Source organism: Dendrobates tinctorius, unplaced genomic scaffold (assembly GCF_039654945.1).
Source record: "Dendrobates tinctorius isolate UK_male_01 unplaced genomic scaffold, ASM3965494v1 ptg000251l, whole genome shotgun sequence".
NCBI classification, from domain to species: Eukaryota; Metazoa; Chordata; class Amphibia; order Anura; family Dendrobatidae; genus Dendrobates; species Dendrobates tinctorius.
Genome location: NW_027361918.1, coordinates 8,499,653 through 8,523,082, shown reverse-complemented (window position 1 = coordinate 8,523,082; position 23,430 = coordinate 8,499,653). Strand labels below are relative to the sequence as shown.

The 23,430-nt window shown below is 49.1% G+C and overlaps 1 protein-coding gene across 2 annotated transcripts; it reads right to left on the bottom strand.

The window, feature by feature from the left end:
- Positions 1-335: 335 nt before the first annotated feature.
- LOC141065377 (zinc finger protein 354A-like) lies at positions 336-23,150 on the bottom strand. Of its 2 annotated transcripts, XR_012226405.1 has the most exons (7): positions 22,993-23,150; positions 9,484-9,610; positions 9,152-9,247; positions 8,903-9,079; positions 8,103-8,216; positions 4,468-5,291; positions 3,972-4,107 (listed from the first exon to the last, which is right to left on the bottom strand). XR_012226405.1 is itself a non-coding variant. In XM_073557829.1 (6 exons), exons 1-6 carry the CDS (start codon positions 23,017-23,019, stop codon positions 3,374-3,376), a joined length of 1,275 nt encoding a protein of 424 aa, XP_073413930.1. In that variant the 5' UTR covers positions 23,020-23,150; the 3' UTR covers positions 336-3,373. The 2 variants fall into 2 exon arrangements, 1 of the variants encoding a protein (XP_073413930.1); XM_073557829.1 differs by lacking the exon at positions 4,468-5,291 and having other exon boundaries at positions 336-4,107.
- Positions 23,151-23,430: the final 280 nt, after the last annotated feature.

Sequence of the window (23,430 nt, the reverse complement as noted above, 5' to 3'; positions counted from 1 at the left end):
TACAACACGAGTTTTGGGAGGAAACTAATTGTGGATGAGCGAAATGTATGACAGAAATAAACCATGTGATCTTCTGAAGTAATGTTATAACTGATCTATGGAGCGGCAGAAGGCGGCTCTGTAACGTAGACCTATCCCTAATGAAAGTCCTCAGATTACCTCTGCTGATAGCCTCACGCGTTTCACTCCGCGTTATACAGAACGCCTGGGAGTTATAGTGGAAGGAGCAGGCACTGAGTAGCACAAAGTATTTCAGGACAGGGATGTGTGTTACTCTTAGGTGTGCACAGGAACATAAGACTGTGATGATCTCCACATAAAAGGTACAAGGTAAGAATGTGACCAGTGATTGTTTAATGGTGTACAATAATGTAACACACACGCTAGCGAACTCCACCGATCGTCTTGTCTTCTCAACATCAATATCTGTGCTGAAGAGCAAAACTTCTGGAATGTGGAGGAAAGAATACACTCAGTCTCAACACAGGGATCACATACTTTATCAAAGCATGCCCCCGAAGGCTGAAATTTATGTGAGGAAGCGGGGGCTGTGGATTCCATTTTCTGTATAATTGCAACAGGAAAGGCAAAGATAGTCCTCCTCATGAAGTATAGCAGACGTGGGTAGCTACAGGATGTGCAGAAAACACTTGGCCAATCTTCTCGTAGAGCGCCTACGTCCCGGGGGGCATAGCCGGAAACATCGAACATGCGTGACCCAACACCATCCGGTCCTCGTCCGCCAGTCTGTTACTAACTTGTATTTTCTATGTCAGAGACTATAGGAGAACAGGTGACAGCTCAGACGGGTAGCTACTAATCGTGCGATGTGGGATCCCTACATCAGCAGAAGAGGGCGCTCCACACCTGTGTGGCACTGTAGAAAGGGGTGGTAGGGTGGCCATGCTCTCACCCGTTTACCATAAACTGCAATGGGGGAGTGCTGCTATGGTATCTCTGTTGTTATTCAGAAAGTAAAAGAGAGAAACCTCCAATCTCCTGCTAGAGTCGAGGAAGCAGAATAAGCACACATCATATACGCACAGTTTCACTATGATGCAAGAGTCTCAGATGGGAAAATCACCTTAAGCTCAATTCTGGCCCTTGAGACTGGTTCAATCCAACCGTGTGTCCCCTGCTCTGAACACAAAGAAGGGAACGAGATATTTGGAAATGGACAGATTTGGAGAAGTCTGCAAGCCTCACCGTATTATAGGGGGAACACCATTAATATTTTCATTATCCTCCAGGCAGGACAGGAATATTGTGTCATGGAATCAGGTTGTTGAGGAGATGAACGAGGCTCTCTAAATCTCTTTATGATGAGGAGGACGCTAATGATGGCTCGTTAGGCTCTGGCAGAGTGGAGAACACTGATGGTTCTTTCATTCTTAGTACAACCCCTGGCAAAAAATTATGGCATCACCGGCCTTGGAGGATGTTCATTCAGTTGTTTAATTTTGTAGCAGATCACAGACATGGCACAAAACTAAAGTCATTTCAAATGGCAACTTTCTGGCTTTAAGAAACACTAAAAGAAATCAAGAACAAATAATGTGGTAGTCAGTAATAGTTACTTTTTTAGACCAAACAGAGGGAAAAAATTATAGAATCACTCAATTCTGTGGGAAAAAATTATGGAATCACCCTGTAAATTTTCATTCCAAAAACTAATACTTTGCATCAAAATTAGATCTGCTCGTTAGTCTGCATCTAAAAAGGAGTGATCACACCTTGGAGAGCTGTTGCACCAAGTGGACTAACATGAATCATGGCTCCAACACGAGAGATGTCAATTGAAACAAAAGAGAGGATTATCAAACTCTTAAAAGAGGGTAAATCATCACGCAATGTTGCAAAAGATGTTGGTTGTTCACAGTCAGCTGTGTCTAAAATCTAGACCAAATACAAACAACATGGGAAGGTTGTTAAAGGCAAACATTCTGGTAGACCAAGGAAGACATCAAAGCGTCAAGACCGGAAACTTAAAGCAATATGTCTCCAAAACAGGAAAATCACAACAAAAGGAACGAATGGGAGGAAACTGGAGTCAACGTCTGTGAACGAACTGCAAGAAACCGCCTAAAGGAAATGGGATTTACATACAGAAAAGCTAAACAAAAGCCATCATTAACACCTAAACAAAAAAAAAAAAAAAGGTTACAATGGGCTAAGGAAAAGCAGTCGTGGCCTGTGGATGACTGGATAAAAGTGATATTGAGTGATGAATTGCAAATCTGCATTGGGCAAGGTGATGATGCTGAAACTTTTGTTTGGTGCCGTTCCAATGAGATTTATAAAGATGACTGCCTGAAGAGAACATGCAAATTTCTACAGTCATTGATGATATGGGGCTGCATGTCAGGTAAAGGCACTGGTGAGATGGCTGCCATTACATCTTCAATAAATGCACAAGTTTATGTTGATATTTTGGACACTTTTCTTATCCCATCAATTGAAAGGATGTTTGGGGATGATGAAATCATTTTTCAAGATAATGCATATAGAGCAAAAACTGTGAAAACATTCCTTGAAAAAAAAGACACATAAGGTCAATGTCACGGCCTGCAAACAGCCCGGATCTCAATCCAATTGAAAATCTTTGGTGGAAGTTGAAGAAAATGGTCCATGACAAGGCTCCAACCTGCAAAGCTGATCTGGCACCAGCAATCAGAGAAAGTTGGAGCCAGATTCATGAAGAGAACTGTGTGACACTCATTAAGTCCATGCCTCAGAGACTGCAAGCTGTTAGAAAAGCCAGAGGTGGTGCAACAAAATACTAGTGATGAGTTGGAGGTTTTTTTTTTTTATTATTCGTTTGTTTTTCATGATTCCATAATTTTTTCCCACAGAATTGAGTGATTCCATAATTTTTTCCCTCTGCTTGGTCTAAAAAAGTAACCATTACTGACTACCAATTTTTTGTTCTTGATTTCTTTTAGTGTTTCTTAAAGCCAGAAAGTCGCCATTTGAAATGACGTTAGTTTTGTGCAGTGTCTGTGATCTGCTTTATTTCTACAAAATTAAACAACTGAATGCACATCCTCCAAGACCGGTGATTCCATAATTTTTGCCAGGGGTTGGTTGTATGAAAGGGGCTTCCATCCTCTCCCCCTGCCCCCATATACTTCTTCCCTGAAAACGGCACGGCTAATTACCCATAATCTATAATAAGGGGCATAAAAATCTGTATTCAGAAGATCTGCTGAGATCCAGGCTGCACCATTCCTCACCACACACACCTCTGGCCCTGAACGTCATAAGACCCTTGTAAAGCAGCAGGACACCTCATGACTAGGGCTCGGCGGTGGTGGTGAGGACACTAACATACATGAGCAGTGACCGTGGTGATTGACAGCTCAGGCACAAGGGGTCACGGTGGCGGGCTAGCCCATGTCGGATCCTCTGCTCCAGCCCCTCTCTCAACCCCCTGCAGGATGTCCTCCACCACGTGGACACGGCTGTGCATCCGGAGCTGAGACTTGTATATGAATGTTCGGTGGCAGCGTGTGCACTGGTGTGGGCGGTCACCCGCCATGTGGGTGCGCTGGTGGCGGTTGAGGTCAGAGTTCTGACTGAAGCTCTTGGGGCACATGTTGCACTTGTGCGGTTTCTCACCGGTATGGGTCCTCCTGTGATGGATGAGGTTAGAGCTGTGTGTGAAGGTCTTGCCGCACTCTGTGCACTGGAATGGTCTTTCTCCGGTGTGGGTGCGCTGGTGGTCCTTTAACTGGGTGCTGCGGCTGAAACTTTTGGGGCACTTGAGACACTGGTATGGCCGCTCTCCTGTGTGAGTCCGCTCATGTTCCCTCAACTGAGTGCTGCGCAGAAAGCTTTTTTCACAGTAAGGGCATTTATACTGTTTGACCATAGTGGTCTGATCCCCTCGGAGACCCCAGTTAATGGTGAACAGTTGGGATCCCTCTTCGGGGACCCGTAGCGGCTGTGGCTGTACTGGGAGGCCTGAAAAAGCTCCGTTGAGACGAGCATGCTTTTCCCTCTCCTCATCAAAATACCGCAACAGGTTCCCCACCAGCATCTCGGGTAGAGGCTGCCCAGTTTCTGAGGACTTTACGGGACCTGTGGGATGTTGCTCGATGGTGACATCTGTGAGAAGGAAGAATGAGAAACATTATACAAAACAATGCATCATCCACTATTTAATGTAGCAGACAGCGAATATGGCCATACAAATAACACTGGTTTACTGTCACTTTATGGTCCAGTCACACCCAAGGCTGCAAACAATCGTGAGAACATGGTGCTCACGCAAACGCATTGCTGCACGCTTAACCCGGTAATGCACGGCGGCCTGAAGCTGATAATTCAACTCCTACAATACTGAAAAGCAGGCGATTCCTGAGGGTCACCAGGAAAGCAGCCGGCGTCTAAGTGCAGCTTTGGAAGTGACTGGAGTATAAGACATGTACCGGGAACTGGACATCATCACATTTTAATTTTGCTCACCTACACCCGCAAGCCGCCAAACTTCTCCTTCGCACACAATAAGACACGACCATCCAGCAAGGCATATCCACAAACAGAGGGGGCCGACAGGTCATCCTTAGTCCTGACTTTGATATAGTGCCTTGTAGGTATATACAGCACCCCCCCTAAAGCTGAGCTGTGACAAACGCCGGGGTAATAAACTAATCTAACAAAATAAATACATTCTGAAAGTAAATACACTAGAAGTGTCCAGCAGTCTTATGTTGGGGACACCTGCTATCTGTCATCCGGGGCACCTATACTGGACAGCCAGTCGTCCACCCCATCCTGCGCTGCCATGGAGAAGGGGAGAGAGCTACGATGGATGTTGTGGGCCTTTTTGAAGCTGTCCAACCATCCGTTCGAGGCTTTGAAGTCCTGGATACCCATGTCTTGGGCGATCTGCAGAGCCTTTTCCCGGATGATGCGGCCAGATAATGTAACATCTGTGTCCCGTGTGGAGAGCAGCCAATCCCACACAGCAGAGTTCAGCTTGTCATTGGTGGTCCTCCGCCGCCGTCGGACACGATCTCCGCTAACGTTGTTCTGCAGGGCGTCCAGCAGCTCCTCTCGCCGTTTGATGATCTGAACGATCTGCGCTCTGCTGACTCCGAACTGAGAAGCCAATGAGCCGACCGACTGGTTATTCTCATAGGCGCAGAGGACCACAATCTTGTCTCGCAACTTCAACCCGTTTCGTTTGTGCGATGCTGACTTGTCGCAGGGGGGCCGATGTGGTGGTTGTTTTCTTGTGGATGGCGGCTGCGATTGCTTCCCTTCGGAGCTGAGGGGTAGAGTCGATGCTGGAAGGGACAGGAATGAACGAGGTTACACGTCTGTGAGCCGGAGAGGAATCTGTATCCATCCCTTCCACAGCTGAGTGCATGAACTTAACACTAATGTCTGAATGCGAGTCATCACTAGCAGCACTTAGGCATTACACGCTATACTACAGAATACCAGCCATGGATGGAAACCGGGAGGATGTAAATGAGCTGGAGACTCAGATCAAGGCCCATCGGGCCAAGCATCATCCAGGTCACCTATACAACACACAGAGTCTGGATCAAGGTTTTCACAAGTACTGAAAATCCTGTAAATGAGGAGTTAAGTTAACTTATCACTGCCTACCGCTTAGAGGCGCCAATTAACAATACTAATAAGTGAAATTAGTAATCCAACAAGAGCGAATGTGGATCCTGGATTCACCACATACAGAGATTGAACCCAGAACAATCCGCTCAAGTGCTACCCATCAACTAGGCTTCGTGCTCCTCTTCTACCTCCGCTGTTTTTCCCTTTACTCCTTCCATCACCCAGCTCTCTTCTTGAGTCACTTCTCTTGGGCTTCGATCTTTTCTCATCCTAATCTAATAATGACCTCTCCGCAAACACTTCATTTCATCACACCCAACAATCTCTTAACATTTCTCCTTTTTGACTCGGACCAAATCCTTTTGGACTCTGCTCTCCCATCTCCTCAGTCCTCTTTCCCTTTTCTTGGGCTGAGCACCCTTCCTCTCTTAAAGTGAACAGTTTTCTTTTCGGAAGGCAATGTCACACTTAGCGATGCACCAGCGATCCCGACCAGCGATATGACGCGGTCAGGATCACAGGTACATCGCTAAGTGGTCGCTAGTGAGCTGCCACACAGGCAGATCTCACCAGCCACATCACAGGGGTCGGGGGTCGCTACTTACCTGTCAGACGAGGCGATCCTGACGTCCTCCCGCCCGCATCCACAGCAGGAAGCCCAGCAGGAAGCCGATGACGAGAAACGGTCCAGGACGTTCTCGCGCGATCAGCGATAACCAGCGGGGGAGCGGTCGGAGGTAAGTTTCAGACATAGCGATATCGCTAGCAATATCGCTATAACGTCACAAAAACCAGTGAGGTTATAGCGATATCGCTTAGTGTGACAGGCCCTTAAGTCTTTTTACGTCAAGATCTTTCAATTCATACTCCTCGCCCGACTCTTTTCTCTATGTTCTTCAATTAGGACAAGCGCTCATCATCATCCTCCACTCGAGACGCCATGGCCTCTGCCCAGTCTCCTGCACTCTAGTTCTCTTCCCCAACTAAGGCTATGCTCTCAACTGCTCTTGGGATGCAATCTACTCTTCATCTTTTAGCAAATTTCACTATCCTTCCTCCGCCAAAGTTGAGTTCACTTCTCCTTCCTTCATCTTGGGCTGAGCTTACTTTCCTGTATAGCCACGCTCACTCACACTCCTCTTCTTGCTCCGCTCAGGCAGTGATCCTTCGTTAGATTTCTCTCTGCCCCCTTTTCAGGCTGTCTTCTCTCCTCTTAGGATGAGGTCTGTTCTCTAACACAAAGCACTCCCTTACTCTTCCTCCTTACCAGCTGAGCTCTCTATTCCAAGTATTTCTTTTATGAAGGATGATGTGGAATGCAGAAAGAGCAGTGATGATCTTGTGAGACTTTTGGCTATTTGTATGCGCTTTATGCCACTGTCTTCTCATCTCAGACACATACTACCTTCATAGAATATCACTGGTCTGATGTCTTTAGACTTGTATCCATGTTGCATTTGTAGCTGTGTTGTCCTAGTGCATATTATATATACACATGATATATATGCACTAGTAAAATATACCCAATGGGACTTTACTAGGCAGCAGGAGGGTTAACACCTTATTATGAGCACACCCTATATTACATTCTGCCAAGGGGCATTTTTTAGCGGTTTTAACCTTTCTGTATGTGAACTATGAATTATTTTTTCTATTTCTGGAGATCCTTTACCCTGTACATACTTCTTTTGGCTCATTCTACCAGTATGCGGTGAGCTGATCCCATCGTGATCGCTGGTGCCTGCCTTTTAATGTTTGCTATCTAAGATGAAAGTTGCTGGATTTTAATAAAGCCATTTTTCTTCAGAGGATAAAAGAATCTTTGGTTTGTTGAGGTGTTTCCAGATCGTACAGATCTCCTCAACAGTTCATGCAGCCATCTTGCATTTCTTGTCTTTGTTTAGAGGTGATCGCGGTCTTGAGTGTCCGAGAAGCACGGGCCGTGATTAAGAGGCTAAGAGCACAGTGAAAGGCACACAAAGGTGATGTATTCTCAGCAGAACACAACAGATGGTTAATCCAAACACAAGAAACTTTTGCGGGAACCATTATTTGGGCCGACGCCATTCAGCACAGAGTTGAGACCCCCAGTAGACTTTTCTTCTAGCTTCTCATTTGCTCCCTAGCCCTCGCAATTCTTTTCGAGTAAGCTCTCGCCCTCCTCCATGTAGGCTGATCACTTTCCTCAACTTCTTTTGATTCTTAGGATGACTTCTACCCTTGAAGCACTGTCCTCTCCATCCAGTCAGGCCAATAATGGAGGAACTTGACAAGCCCAGCACCTGCCTTCCTTCACACAGATGCAGAACAGAAGCCCCTACTGGGCAGTGGTAGGACTTGCAGTCTTGTGCTTCCATATGGCTGCAGACATTACATCAGAGTAGTAACCCTCTAGCCTTCTGTAACCGGCATCTAATCATCTGCTCTAGTGAAGGATCGGTCTTTATAATATAGAGATGATGATGTTACAGACCAGTTATATCCTACAGAATCTTTATCCGTGTAACCCGCCTTCTTACCCTCCATGGCTGGGAGCGCGCTGTCCTGCTTCAGGGTAGAGCTAGACTCTCCGATCATTACTCCTTCCTCTTGCTTGATCCACAAAGCCAGCTCGGGGTTAAACACCGCACTGCCTGTAAATATTAAAGTAAATGTTCAAGTAAAAAAATAGAAATAAAAAAATGTGAGGCTAGTAAGACTTTTGCGCCAGCTGGTGCCCAGTGAAGCCCAAAGTCTCAGAGGTGCCCAGGGTGTCCCACAGAAGCATGTTGTGAAGTCGGTAAGCTCTGTTCTTCTCTCCCCATACAAGTTATATAACTGATAGGATATGTATATTTGGACTGACTCTGGATTATACAGGCTGAGACCGTCACACATTGTGGCAGCCACTGAATGGACGGGGCAAGGACCACATACAATAACCTAGAATGTCATTTACTGACAGGTTCATCAGTTGCATTTGTTTCTGGCATTCTGTTAGCTCTCAGGCAGCAAACTCACTGCTTCCCCAGGAAATATCTGTATAAGGCCGGGATCACACATGCGAGAAACTTGGACGAGCCTCGCATCTTAATACCTGGCACCGCCGCCGGCACTTGGGAGCGGAGCATGCGGCTACATAAAAATACATGCACCTGCACACTCCACTCCCAAGTGCCGACGGCAGTGCCGGGTGTTAAGACGCAAGACTCGTCCAAGATTCTCGCATGTGTGATCCCGGCCTAAAAAAGATGAACGCTGGTAAAGTGTGATACACAAAAAAAGTCCCATAATGCAATACAAGTGCAGCGCATTACAGGGTGTCCTAACATTCACTCACTAGAGTCTTCCTCTTCTGCCTCCATCTTGGGGGCAGCTGTCTGGCAGCTATGCTCATTGCTCACGTTCTCCATTTTCACTCGTAGTAAGAGGTCAGGTTTGACAGACGGGAGCTCGGGTGCAGACTCTGCACAGTCCGCCATGTTTTCTTCTAACTTGTGTGAAAGCGGCTTCCAAGCTGTGGACAAAGAACAAAGATAAGAAAGTCCATGCCACATAGCTAAGTAAGAGGAGAGTAGGAATCACTTACTATGAGCTGAGACCTCTGAGGCATCATGGGACCCATAGTAAGGGTCGTCTGACTGCTGGATCCGCACCAAGATACTGGGATTTGCAATCTCATAACCTACAGAGAAAAGATGACAAGAACTTCAGTTGTTACCACAAATACCAACTCCCCTTCCCCATGTGGACTCCTCACCCTCCAGCACACCAACCAACAACCTGTGTCTACCCCTCAATCACACAACCCATTGTGCCGATTCCTTCCCCCACACACACACAGACTCCTCCTTCAGACTACCTATAGAACCTCCTCCCCTCTTACGACACAACCTTTTCCACCTCCCCAGGGTAGCTCACCTAGTGCAGTGAGGGCCCCATGGATCTCTTTCATGACGTTGCGATACAGCTTCCTCTGCCAGTCCGCCAGCATCTCCCACTCCCGCAAGGAGAAGTAGACCGCCACATCGTTAAATGTCACCGTGCCCTGTGAATGGAGAGCAATTGTTGGCCAAGTTGTCCGACCATGAAGAGCTTGAATCTACACAGGCAGAAATGACCAAAAAGCAGTCTGTTGGGGGCTTGAAAAAACCTACTGGACACCACCTCAGGATAACACACACTATAGTGTCCAGAGAGGGGCCACCAGCTCAGGGAGGATAACACACTATATAGTGTCCAGAGAAGGCCACCAGCTCAAGAAGGATAACACACAGTATATAGTGTCCAGAGAGGGGTCACCAGCTCAGGTAGGATAACACACACCATATAGTGTCCAGAGAGGGGTCACCAGCTCAAGGAGGATAACACAATATGTAGTGTCCAGAGAGGGGCCACCAGCTCAAGGAGGATAACACACAATATATAGTGTCCAGAGAGGGGCCACCAGCTCAAGGAGGCTAAAACACACCATAAAGTGTCCAGAAAAGGGTCACCAGCTCAAGGAGGATAACACACACCATATAGTGTCCAGAGAGGGGTCACCAGCTCAAGGAGGATAACACACACCATATAGTGTCCAGAGAGGGGTCACCAGCTCAAGGAGGATAACACACACCATATAGTGTCCAGAGAGGGGTCACCAGCTCAAGGAGGATAACACACACCATATAGTGTCCAGAGAGGGGCCACCAGCTCAAGGAGGATAACACACACCATATAGTGTCCAGAGAGGGGCCACCAGCTCAAGGAGGATAACACACACCATATAGTGTCCAGAGAGGGGCCACCAGCTCAAGGAGGATAACACACACCATATAGTGTCCAGAGAGGGGTCACCAGCTCAAGGAGGATAACACACACCATATAGTGTCCAGAGAGTGGTCACCAGCTCAAGGAGGATAACACACACCATATAGTGTCCAGAGAGGGGCCACCAGCTCAAGGAGGATAACACACACCATATAGTGTCCAGAGAGGGGTCACCAGCTCAAGGAGGATAACACACACCATATAGTGTCCAGAGAGGGGCCACCAGCTCAAGGAGGATAACACACACCATATAGTGTCCAGAGAGGGGTCACCAGCTCAAGGAGGATAACACACACCATATAGTGTCCAGAGAGGGGCCACCAGCTCAAGGAGGATAACACACACCATATAGTGTCCAGAGAGGGGCCACCAGCTCAAGGAGGATAAGCCGGATTACTTACCGGTAATGCTCTTTTAATGAGTCCACGACAGCACCCACTGAAGGTATCGGATCCGCCCAACAGGAAACCCTACAGGAAAGATAAAAGGGGCGGTCCGCCTTTCCTCCTCAGTTTTACGTTTCAGAGTACCAGAAGGACTGCCAAGGATTAGGCAATGTTCTCTTATTTTAACATCTTTCTTATCCATTATTTGGTTAATATACTTTAACTATTGATATCCTTAGGGGGGGAAGTGAGCGGGTGCTGTCGTGGACTCATTAAAAGAGCATTACCGGTAAGTAATCCGGCTTTTTACGCTTCGCCACGACAGCACCCACTGGAGAGATTCCAGAGACCATCACCTGGGTGGGACCACCGTGCCAAGGATAGTCCTGCCAAAGCTTAAGTCAGAGGTTGATGAAAGATCAAGTCTGTAGTGGTTATAGAAGGTAGAAGGGGGATGACCAAACTGCCGCCTTACATATAGTTTCAATCGGAACATCTCCCTTTTCCGCCCAAGAGGTTGCCATTGCCCTGGTGGAATGCGCCCTGATGTTCCCTGGAGGATCTTCGTTTTTTGCGGAGTAGGCTAAACGAATGGCCTCTCTGATCCACCGGGAAATGGTGCTCTTCGTGACTCCATACCCCTTCTTACAGCCCTGAAATGAAACAAATAGGGCCCTACTCTGCCTCCAACTGTTGGACCTCTCAATACATTTTAGGACAGTTCTTTTGACGTCCAGAGTATGGAACTTCTGCTCTTCCGGAGTAGAGGGATTTTTATAGAAGGTTGGGAGGAGTATCTCCTGAGATCTATGGTATTTTGTTGCCACTTTTGGCAGGTAGGCAGGGTCTGGTTTTAATACCAATCTGTCTTGGTATTCTTGGAAAAAAGGTGGATCTATTGACAAGGCCTGGATATCACCCACTCTTCTAGCTGAGGTCAGTGATACTAAGAGGGCCATTTTAAGTGCTAAGTATTTGAAGGGTATTGTGTCGATCGGCTCAAAGGGGTCTACCGTTAGGGCGTCTAAGACCAGATTTAGATCCCATGTAGGGACGGAAGGTATGTGGATTGGAGCTATTCGTTCACATGCTGTAATGAAACGAGTTATCCACTTGTTGCCTGCTATATTATGACCATATAGTGCTCCTAATGCCGATATTTGTACTCTCAGTGTATTTACTGCTAAGCCTAAGTCTTTCCCCTTCTGCAGAAATTCCAAGATTGGAATTATCGGAACTTCTGCTGTATGAGGTACTGTATGGAATTGAAGAAATTTTTTCCATATTCTAGTGTAAATTTGGGTTGTGGACTGTTTTCTACTTTGTAGTAGTGTAGTAATTAAGGACTCCGAGAATCCTCTTGTCCTCAATAACTGCCTCTCAAATTCCACGCCGTCAAGTGCAAGCTGAGCACTTGAGGGTGGAAAAAGGGGCCTTGGGAGAGTAGATTGGCAGTCGGAAGGATCCAAGGATCTGTTATTGACATAATCTGCAGCCACGAAAACCACGGTCTTTTTGGCCAGAACGGTGCTATTAAGATTATTCTTGCTTTGTCGTCTCTGATCTTCTGAATTACTTGAGGTAGGAGGATCAATGGAGGGAACGCATACGCCAGGTTGAAATTCCATGGAGCTAGAAAGGCGTCCAGTATGTCTGGGTGATCTGACGGAGATAGGGAGGCAAATGTTTTTATCTGCCTGTTCTCCTTTGTGGCGAAAAGGTCCACCTCGGGTTGTCCCCATGAGGCTACTATGTCCCTGAAGACCTTCCGATTGAGGCACCACTCTCCTTGTCGTAGAGTGTGTCGGCTTAGGAAGTCTGCCTTTTGATTGCTCTCGCCTCTGATATGAAGGGCCGAGAGGGACAAAAAATAGCTTTCTGCTAAGTTTAAAATTCTTGCCGCTGAAGACATCAGAGTCTCTGATCGAGTTCCTCCTTGTCTGTTTATATATGCCACTGTGGTGGTGTTGTCCGATAGGATCCTTACATGCTTCTGTTGGAGCTGCGGAAGGAAGTTGTATAGAGCATAGAACACTGCAGTCAGTTCTTTTAAATTAGATGAGTAATCGCATTCCTCTTTACTCCACCTTCCCTGATGAAACCCATTCTCCATGTGGGCTCCCCAGCCCTGGGGACTGGCATCGGTGGTTACGATACAGGATGGAACTATAACCCATGGAACTCCTGAACATAAATGGTCATCGTCTAACCACCACTCTAGGGAAGTCAAGACTTCTTGTGACAGGGTTATTTTGCTCTGCAAATGACCACGTCGCTTATCCTCTTGGAGGATCTGGTGTTGTAGCGTACGGACATGGTACTGGGTCCACCAGACTGCCGGGGTGCAAGAATTTAGTGATCCTAATAGTGACATTGCTCCTCTCAAGGATACACGTGGTTTATCTATAGCTGCTTGTATTTTTTGTTTTGTGAGGGTGATTTTTACCTGAGGTAGTAGACATCTCTGGGTCAAGGAATCTAGTTGAAATCCTAGAAATGTCTGGAGAGATTGCGGATCGAGTCTGGACTTTTGGATATTGATGATCCAGCCAAGGCTCTGAAAAGAGGAGATTGCGTCAGTCACGCGTTCAGTACATTGTTTGACTGAATTCCCAATTATTAGGAAGTCGTCTAGATATGGCACAATTAGTGTGTCCTTTTGGCGAAGGTAGGCCATCACTTCTGCCATCACCTTGGTAAATATTCTTGGTGCCGTGGAAAGCCCAAAGGGCATTGCCGCGTATTGGAAATGACGAATCCTTCCCTCGACTTCCACTGCGACTCTTAGGCATTTCTGGAATCTGTTGTGTATAGGGAGATGATAATAAGCATCTTTTAAATCAATCCCTGCCATTACGCAATTTGGGAAAAGAAGCTTTATAGTGGATCTAATTGATTCCATTTTGAAATTATAATTTTTTATAAATGAATTTAGCTTCTTTAAATTAATAATGGTTCTAAACGTACCGTCTGGTTTAGGCACCAAAAACAGGGGAGAGTAAAAGCCTCTACCCTGTTGTTCCTCAGGGACGTCAACTAAAACTTTTTTAGCTAGTAGGACTCGAATCTCGTCTTCGAGAGCCTTTTGCTGAAGTGAGGAATTAAGGCGAGTTATAACAAAGAACTCATAGGGGATCCGAAGGAATTCAATCTTTATTCCTTCCTTGATTATGTTCAAAATCCATGGGTTTAACGTAATTTGTTCCCACTTGGTAAAAAAAAATTTTAATCTACCCCCAACTGGTGGGTCTAAACTCTTAATTTTTATCTCTCCTATATGTTGGCCCTCTGAAGATGGTACCCTTCTGCTTTTCGTCTTTCGTGGCCCATCTACTCGTTCTGTCCGATTGTCTTCTTCTCCCGAATGGCCGTCTCTTAAAGGTTTTCCTATAAAACGGAATGGGAGAATCACTGAAGGCCTTTTTCCTTTCTTTTGCCTTGGCGAGAATTTCGTCTAAGGCTTTTCCAAAGAGGAACTCACCCTCGCATGGGGTTGCACTAATTTTGGATTTTGATTGTGCATCCCCTTTCCAGCTCTTTATCCACAGCGCGCGTCTGGCGTTATTCACCAGGGCTGCCGACCTCGCTGCCAGTCTTAGGGTGTCCGCTGAAGCGTCTGCCATAAAGGCAGCTGCACCTCTTATCAACGGGATGGCTGCACGCAGTTTCTCCCTTGACACTCTTTGCTCAATCTGCTGGTCTAATTGATCTAGCCATACCAGCATTGATCTAGCAGTACATGTGCTGGCTATTGCGGGTTTGAATACCCCGGTGGTGGATTCCCAGGACCTTTTGAGCGAAGATTCAGCCTTTCGGTCTAATGGGTCTGCTAACAATCCTGCGTCCTCGACCGGGATCGAGGTCTGTTTGGAAGTGGAGGATATGACGGCATCCACCTTTGGTACTTTAGTCCATTTTAATAGATCTTCATCAGTGAACGGGTATTTCCGTTTTAAAGCTGATGGGAGAAAACCCCTCTGGTCGTGTTTTTCCCACTCTTTTGATGAGGTCCTTAATTGCCGGTATCACCGGAAATGATCTCCTCTTTTTCTCTGCCAATCCCGCAAACAATGTCCTGCGCGGTTTGGGCTCTCCTTTCCTCTTCACACCCCATAGTATTTCTAACCGCTTTTACAAGGTTATCTACGCTGTCCAGTGGAAAACATGCGCGTCCTTCCATCTCCGAGGATGACGATGAGGACGTGGATGCGGAGCCTGAGTTTAACTCCTGTTCTTCCTCTGACTCTGAACTAACAATGACCTGTTTCTTATGACTGGACTCTGCGGGAGTGCTGGCGCGGTTGATGGCTTGTATTTCCTCCCTAATTATGGCTCGGATATCTTTGGAAGATATCGTTGACCCCTGCCTGGTCTCTTTCATGCATTGTTTGCAGAGTTTTTTGGGGTAGGAGTCAGGGAGAGGATCTGAACATAATGCGCATTCTTTATGTTTAGTTTTTTCTTTTTTCTTTGACTGAAGTGAGAGGTCAAAGGTAAAGAGAGGGGGGGGGGGAGGGAGGAGGTTAGCTTAATAGGTAGAGTATATACTTTGCACACTCACCCAGTGAAGCTTAATACCGGGTCGGATGGCTGAGACGGTCTGGATCGGGTTTCTGCTGCCTCGCTCCTGTGGGCAGTCTCTGTCCTGGCGCTGCGGTCCCTGGTGGAGTTGCCCCCAGCTGAATCCCCTGCTGGGGTTTGCGACTCTGCGGGGGACGACATGGTTCCAACGATGTAGCGCTGTTTTATCTTTATTCTTGTCGTGCCTCCGGAAGTCGCCCTGTCACAGGGTGCATGCGCCGCGTCATCGCCATCCTACCCCGGAAGTTCAACCATTACTTCCGGGGTATAGGAGCGTCGGGCGGCTCCCGCGCCACCGCTACTCACACGCGCGGCTCGCGCGCTCATGGCCTCACCTCCACGCTATATCCCCACCGATGGGGGGGGGGGGGGGAGATCCCCCGGATGCCGGACCGGCCCGCTCCCTGGTAAGACCGGGCGGCCCTCCCCGGACCCGGTCATTACCACTATGCCACCAGACGAGGGGGGAGCCGTCAAACGGAATCTCCCCCGACGCTGCTTCCGGACCGCAGCCCCTGCCGTTCCCGAGGAGACCGCACAGGCGGATGCATGGCCCAGGTAAGATCCTGCAGGATCCTGCTCCATTTGGAACAGGAAACCAAAAACTGAGGAGGAAAGGCGGACCGCCCCTTTTATCTTTCCTGTAGGGTTTCCTGTTCCAAATGGGCGGATCCGATACCTCCAGTGGGTGCTGTCGTGGCGAAGAGTAAAAACACACAATATATAGTGTCCAGAGGGGCCACCAGCTCAAGGAGGCTAAAACACACCATAAAGTGTCCAGAAAGGGGTCACCAGCTCAAGGAGGATAACACACACCATATAGTGTCCAGAGAGGGGCCACCAGCTCAGGTAGGATAATACACTATATAGTGTCCAGAGAGGGGCCACCAGCTCAGGGAGGATAACACACAATATACAGTGTCCAGAGAGGGGCCACCAGCTCAGGGAGGATAACACACAATATACAGTGTCCAGAGAGGGGCCACCAGCTCAGGGAGGATAACACACACTATATAGTGTCCAGAGAGGGGCCACCAGCTCAGGGAGGATAACACACAATATATAGCGCCCAGAGAGGGGCCACCAGCTCAGGGAGGATAACACAATATATAGTGTCCAGAGAGGGGCCACCAGCTCAGGGAGGATAACACACAATATATAGTGTCCAGAGAGGGGCCACCAGCTCAAGGATAACACACACTATACAGTGTCCAGAGAGGGGCCACCAACTCAAGGAGGATAACACACACTATACAGTGTCCAGAGAGGAGCCACCAGCTCAGGGAGGATAACACACACTATACAGTGTCCAGAGAGGGGCCACCAGCTCAAGGAGGATAACACACACTATACAGTGTCCAGAGAGAGGCCACCAGCTCAAGGAGGATAACACACACTATACAGTGTCCAGAGAGGGGCCACCAGCTCAAGGAGGATAACACACACTATATAGTGTCCACAGAGAGGGCCACCAGCTCAAGGAGGATAACACACACTATACAGTGTCCAGAGAGGGACCACCAGCTCCAAGAGGATAACACACTATATAGTCATAGAATCGTAGAGTTGGAAAGGACCTCCTGGGCCATCTGGTCCAACCCCCTGCTCAAAGCAGGATTCGCTAAATCATCCCAGTCAGATTCCAGAGAGGGGCCACCAGCTCAGGGAGGATAACACACAATATATAGTGTCCAGAGAGGGGCCACCAGCTCAGGGAGGATAACACACAATATATAGTGTCCAGAGAGGGGCCACCAGCTCAGGGAGGATAACACACAATATATAGTGTCCAGAGAGGGGCCACCAGCTCAGGGAGGATAACACACAATATATAGTGTCCAGAGAGGGGCCACCAGCTCAGGGAGGATAACACACAATATATAGTGTCCAGAGAGGGGCCACCAGCTCAAGGATAACACACACTATACAGTGTCCAGAGAGGGGCCACCAGCTCAAGGAGGATAACACACACTATACAGTGTCCAGAGAGGAGCCACCAGCTCAGGGAGGATAACACACACTATACAGTGTCCAGAGAGGGGCCACCAGCTCAAGGAGGATAACACACACTATACAGTGTCCAGAGAGGGGCCACCAGCTCCAAGAGGATAACACACCATACAGTGTCCAGAGAGGGGCCACCAGCTCAGGGAGGATAACACAATATATAGTGCCCAGAGAGGGGCCACCAGCTCAGGGAGGATAACACACAATATACAGTGTCCAGAGAGGGGTCACCAGCTCAAGGAGGATAACACACCATACAGTGTCCAGAGAGGGGTCACCAGCTCAGGGAGGATAACACACACTATACAGTGTCCAGAGAGGGGCCACCAGCTCAAGGAGGATAACACACACTATACAGTGTCCAGAGAGGGACCACCAGCTCAAGGAGGATAACACACACTATATCGTGTCCACAGAGAGGCCACCAGCTCAAGGAGGATAACACACACTATATCGTGTCCAGAGAGGGGCCACCAGCTCAAGGAGGATAACACACACTATATAGTGTCCACAGAGAGGGCCACCAGCTCAAGGAGGATAACACACACTATACAGTGTCCAGAGAGGGACCACCAGCTCCAAGAGGATAACACACTATATAGTCATAGAATCGTAGAGTTGGAAGGGACCTCCTGGGCCATCTGGTCCAACCCCCTGCTCAAAGCAGGATTCGCTAAATTATCCCAGTCAGATTCCAGAGAGGGGCCACCAGCTCAAGGAGGATAACACACCATACAGTGTCCAGAGAGGGGCCACCAGCTCAAGGAGGATAACACACACTATATCGTGTCCAGAGAGGGCCACCAGCTCAAGGAGGATAACACACACTATACAGTGTCCAGAGAGGGACCACCAGCTCCAAGAGGATAACACACTATATAGTCATAGAATCGTAGAGTTGGAAGGGACCTCCTGGGCCATCTGGTCCAACCCCCTGCTCAAAGCAGGATTCGCTAAATCATCCCAGTCAGATTCCAGAGAGGGGCCACCAGCTCAAGGAGGATAACACACCATACAGTGTCCAGAGAGGGGCCACCAGCTCAAGGAGGATAACACACACTATATCGTGTCCAGAGAGGGCCACCAGCTCAAGGAGGATAACACACACTATACAGTGTCCAGAGAGGGACCACCAGCTCCAAGAGGATAACACACTATATAGTCATAGAATCGTAGAGTTGGAAGGGACCTCCTGGGCCATCTGGTCCAACCCCCTGCTCAAAGCAGGATTCGCTAAATTATCCCAGTCAGATTCCAGAGAGGGGCCACCAGCTCAAGGAGGATAACACACCATACAGTGTCCAGAGAGGGGCCACCAGCTCAAGGAGGATAACACACACTATATCGTGTCCAGAGAGGGCCACCAGCTCAAGGAGGATAACACACACTATACAGTGTCCAGAGAGGGACCACCAGCTCCAAGAGGATAACACACTATATAGTCATAGAATCGTAGAGTTGGAAGGGACCTCCTGGGCCATCTGGTCCAACCCCCTGCTCAAAGCAGGATTCGCTAAATTATCCCAGTCAGATTCCAGAGAGGGGCCACCAGCTCAAGGAGGATAACACACCATACAGTGTCCAGAGAGGGGCCACCAGCTCAAGGAGGATAACACACACTATATCGTGTCCAGAGAGGGCCACCAGCTCAAGGAGGATAACACACACTATACAGTGTCCAGAGAGGGACCACCAGCTCCAAGAGGATAACACACTATATAGTCATAGAATCGTAGAGTTGGAAGGGACCTCCTGGGCCATCTGGTCCAACCCCCTGCTCAAAGCAGGATTCGCTAAATCATCCCAGTCAGATTCCAGAGAGGGGCCACCAGCTCAAGGAGGATAACACACCATACAGTGTCCAGAGAGGGGCCACCAGCTCAAGGAGGATAACACACTATATAGTGTCCAGAGAAGGACAAACAGCTCTTTTGAGGTGGGATTTCCATGATAAAGCTTTTGACTATACTTTTTGGAAGGGCCATATATAGTTCAGTAATGCTTGGACAATGATACAAATTTTAAAATTTTAGCCGTTTACCAAGACATACTCAAGAATAAGGTCTACAATCAATATGGGCTTAAAGTACCGTACTAATTCTTAGCTGTAATCTGAGAGGATTCACATTCTAATTGAAGAAAAGGTTTAAGAATTACAGCTCTTTAATATGGACCTTTTTCAAAGAAACAAAGGTAATTTGACAATTATCTCAAAAGTTTTTTTTATTGGCCTGCGTATGCTTTTCCCTCTTTAATCCACCATCAATTAAGCAGGTAAAAGGTCTGGGACTGATTTTAATTGTGGTGTTTGCATTTGCAAGCTGCTGCTGTGAACCCACAACATGCTGTTCCATGAGGAGCTCTCAATGGAAAAGAAACGAACCATCATTATGCTAAAAACAAAAACTAAAAAAAAAGAATAAAAAGAAGAAATCAGAAATGTTAAGAGTGGACAAATCAACAGTTTGGCACATTACTTGAAAAAAAATAAAGTGCACTGGTGAGTTTGGGATCTCAAAACGAACTGGACATCCACAGAAGACAACAGTGGTCAATGATCGCAGAATCCTTCCAATGGTGAAGAAAAAACCCTTCACAACCTCCTTCCAAGTGAAGAACATGACCCAGTAAGTCAGTGTCTCAATATCTAAGTCCATCATAAAGAGAAGACTTCACGAGAACACATACAGAGGATTCACCACAAGGAGCAAACCATTAATCAGGCTTAAAAATAGAAACCCTAGATTAGACTTTGCCAAAAAAACATTAAAAGATGCCGCCCAGTTCTGGAAAAGCAAAACCAAGATCAACCAGTACTAGTACGATGGGAAGAGGAAAGTCTGGAGAAGGCTTGGAGCGGCTCCTGAGCCTCGGCACATCCTCTGTAACACATGGTGAAGGCGGTGTGATGGTGCGGGCAAGCATGGCTTCTAATGGCAGCGGGAGCCATCAGAGCAGTCGCCATTCACCGCAACACTCTGGTAGATCTCGATAGCACATATGGGGGGTGCCACTTCAGGAGGATAGACAAAAGGTACAGCGCACAGCGAGGGGCAACACCTCAGGACAGAGACACAAGGTACAGCGCACAGCGATGGGCAACACCTCAGGAGAATTGACACACGGTACAGTGACAGAGGGGGGCACCTCATCAGGAGGATAGACACACAGGACAGCGCACAGCGAGGGGCGCCACCTCAGGAGGATAAACACAGGATAGCGCACAGAGGGGGGCGCCACCTCAGGATAGACACGGGACAGCAGAAAGCGAGGGGCGCCACCCTACAACGAGAGACACAAGGTACAGTGCACAGCGAGGGGCGCCACCTCAGGATAGACACACGGGACGGCGCACAGCAAGGTGCACCACCTCAGGAGGAGAGACACACGGTACAGCGCACAGAGGGGGGCGCCACCTCAGGAGGATAGACACAGCACAGTGCACAGAAAGGGGCGCCACCTCAGGATAGCCACACTGTACAGCGCACAGCGAGGGACGCTACCTCACGAGGATAGACACATGGTACAGCGCACAGCGAGGGGCACAAACTCAGGAGGACAGACACAAGGTACAGCGCAAAGCGAGGGGCGCCACCTCAGGAGGACAGACACAGCAAACGAGGGGCGCTACCTCAGGAGGAGAGACACACGGTACAGCGCACAGCGAGGGGCGCCACCTCAGGAGGATAGAGAAACAGCAAAGCGCACAGAGGGGGCGTCACAGGAGGATATAGACAAGGTACAGCGCACAGCGAGGGGCGCCACCTCAGGAGGAGACACACAGGATAGCGAACAGCGAGGGGCAACACCTAAGGAGGATAGATACACAGGATGGAGCACAGCGAGGGGCAAGACCTAAGGAGGATAGATACACAGGATGGAGCACAGCGAGGGGCGCCACCTCAGGAGGAGAGACACGGTACAGCGCACAGCGAGGGGCGTCACCTCAGGAGGAGGCACACACGGTACAGCGCACAGCGAGGGGCAACACCTCAGGAGGAGAGACACAGGATAGCGCATAGAGGGGGGAACCAGCTCAGGATAGACACACGGGACAGAGCACAGCGAGGGGCAACACCTCAGGAGGAGAGACACACGGTACAGCGCACAGAGGGGGGCGTCACCTCAGGAGGATAGAGACACGGTACAGCGCACAGCGAGGAGCGTCACCTCAGGAGGAGGCACACACGGTACAGCGCACAGTGAGGGGCAACACCTCAGGAGGAGAGACACACAGCACAGAGGGGGGCGTCACCTCTGGAGGAGAGACACACGGTACAGGGCACAGAGGGGGGCGCCACCTCAGGAGGATAGACACACAGGATAGCGCACAGAGGAGGCGCCACATCAGGAGGATAGACAAACGGGACAGCGCACAGCAAGGTGCACCACCTCAGGAGGATAGACACACAGTACAGGGCACAAAGGGGGGCACCACCTCAGGAGGAGAGACACCAGGTACAGCACACAGCGAGGGGCGTAACCTCAGGAGGATAAACACACAGCACAGGGCATAAAGGGGGGCACCACCTCAGGAGGATAGACACACGGTACAGCGCACAGCGAGGGGTACCACCTCAGGAGGATAGACACACGGTACAGCGCACAGCGAGGGGCACCACCTCAGGAGGATAGACACACGGTACAGCGCACAGAGGGGGCACCACCTCAGGAGGATAGCCACAAGGTACAGCGCACAGCGAGGGGCGCCAAATCAGGAGGAGAGACACACGGTACAGCGCACAGAGGGGGGCGCCACCTCAGGAGGATAGACACAGCACAGTGCACAGAGGGGGGCGCCACCTCAGGATAGCCACACGGTACAGCGCACAGCGAGGGGCGCTACTTCACAAGGATAGACACATGGTACTGAGAGGAGACTTAATAGCTGTCTACAAATATCTCAAGGGCTGTCACATTGTAGAAGGATCAACTTTATTCTCATTTGCACAAGGAAAGACTAGAAGCAATGGGATGAAACTGAATGGGAGGAGACACAGATTAGATATTAGAAAAAACTTTTTGACAGTTAGAGTGATCAATGAGTGGAACAGGCTGCCACGAGAAGTGGTGAGTTCTCCTTCAATGGAAGTCTTCAAACAGAGGCTGGACAGACTGGGATGATTTAGCGAATCCTGCTTTGAGCAGGGGGTTGGACCAGATGGCCCAGGAGGTCCCTTCCAACTCTACGATTCTATGATTCTACAGCGCACAGCGAGGGGCGCCACCTCAGGAGGAGAGACACACAGGATAGCGCATAGAGGGGGGAACCACCTCAGGATAGACACGGGACAGAGCACAGCGAGGGGCAACACCTCAGGAGGAGAGACACACGGTACAGAGCACAGCGAGGAGCGCCATCTCAGGAGGAAAGACACACGGTAGAGTGCACAGAGGGGGGGCGCCACCTCTGGAGGAGAGACACACGGCACAGAGGGGGCGCCACCTCTGGAGGAGAGACACACGGCACAGAGGGGGGCGCCACCTCTGGAGGAGAGACACACTGCACAGAGGGGGGGCGCCACCTCTGGAGGAGAGACACACGGCACAGAGGGGGGCGCCACCTCTGGAGGAGAGACACACTGCACAGAGGGGGGCGCCACCTCTGGAGGAGGCCGCCTGCGCTCACACTCGGGGCTCTCACCGGGTCTCTGATCTCCTCCTCGGCCATGGCCCCGCTCCGTGTTCTGCTTCTTCTCAGCGATGCCACCGTCAGTTTCCGCTTCGGAGAAATCAACTTCCGGTCCGAAAAGCCGTGCTATACGCATGCGCTGAATCCTCGGCGTTCAGTGCATGTGCGCGTGCGCATGCGCAGTAGTGCCGTGTGGCTGTATGCAGTAAAAATTCGTCACAGCGCCCCCTGGGGTGTGAGTGCGGGGCCTGACAGGAGCACAGTGCTGCACACCCGGAGGAGGAGGGGAAGAATAACCCCACAGTGTGTAATCCCTCACAATTATTAAATGTGACCCGTACAATGAATGGAGGGCTGCAGGTTCCGCGGGGCAGAGGCGCCGATAGCAAAGAGTCAGTGCATTATAGAAGGAAACCACATAGAAATCAGCAGCAAAAGACGGAAGTGCGG

What these genes read in the sequence shown, in the direction of transcription:
- LOC141065377 (XM_073557829.1), bottom strand. Translation starts at nt 23,019, where the DNA reads ATGGCCGAGGAGGAGATCAGAGACCCG. An exon ending in AGGAGGAGATCAGAGACCCG is followed by an intron (nt 9,611 to 22,992) that starts GTGAGAGCCCCG and finishes CTCCATTCACAG; the next exon opens with GGCACGGTGACATTTAACGA. An exon ending in CGCGCTCCCAGCCATGGAGG is followed by an intron (nt 4,108 to 8,102) that starts GTAAGAAGGCGG and finishes TCCTTCTCACAG; the next exon opens with ATGTCACCATCGAGCAACAT.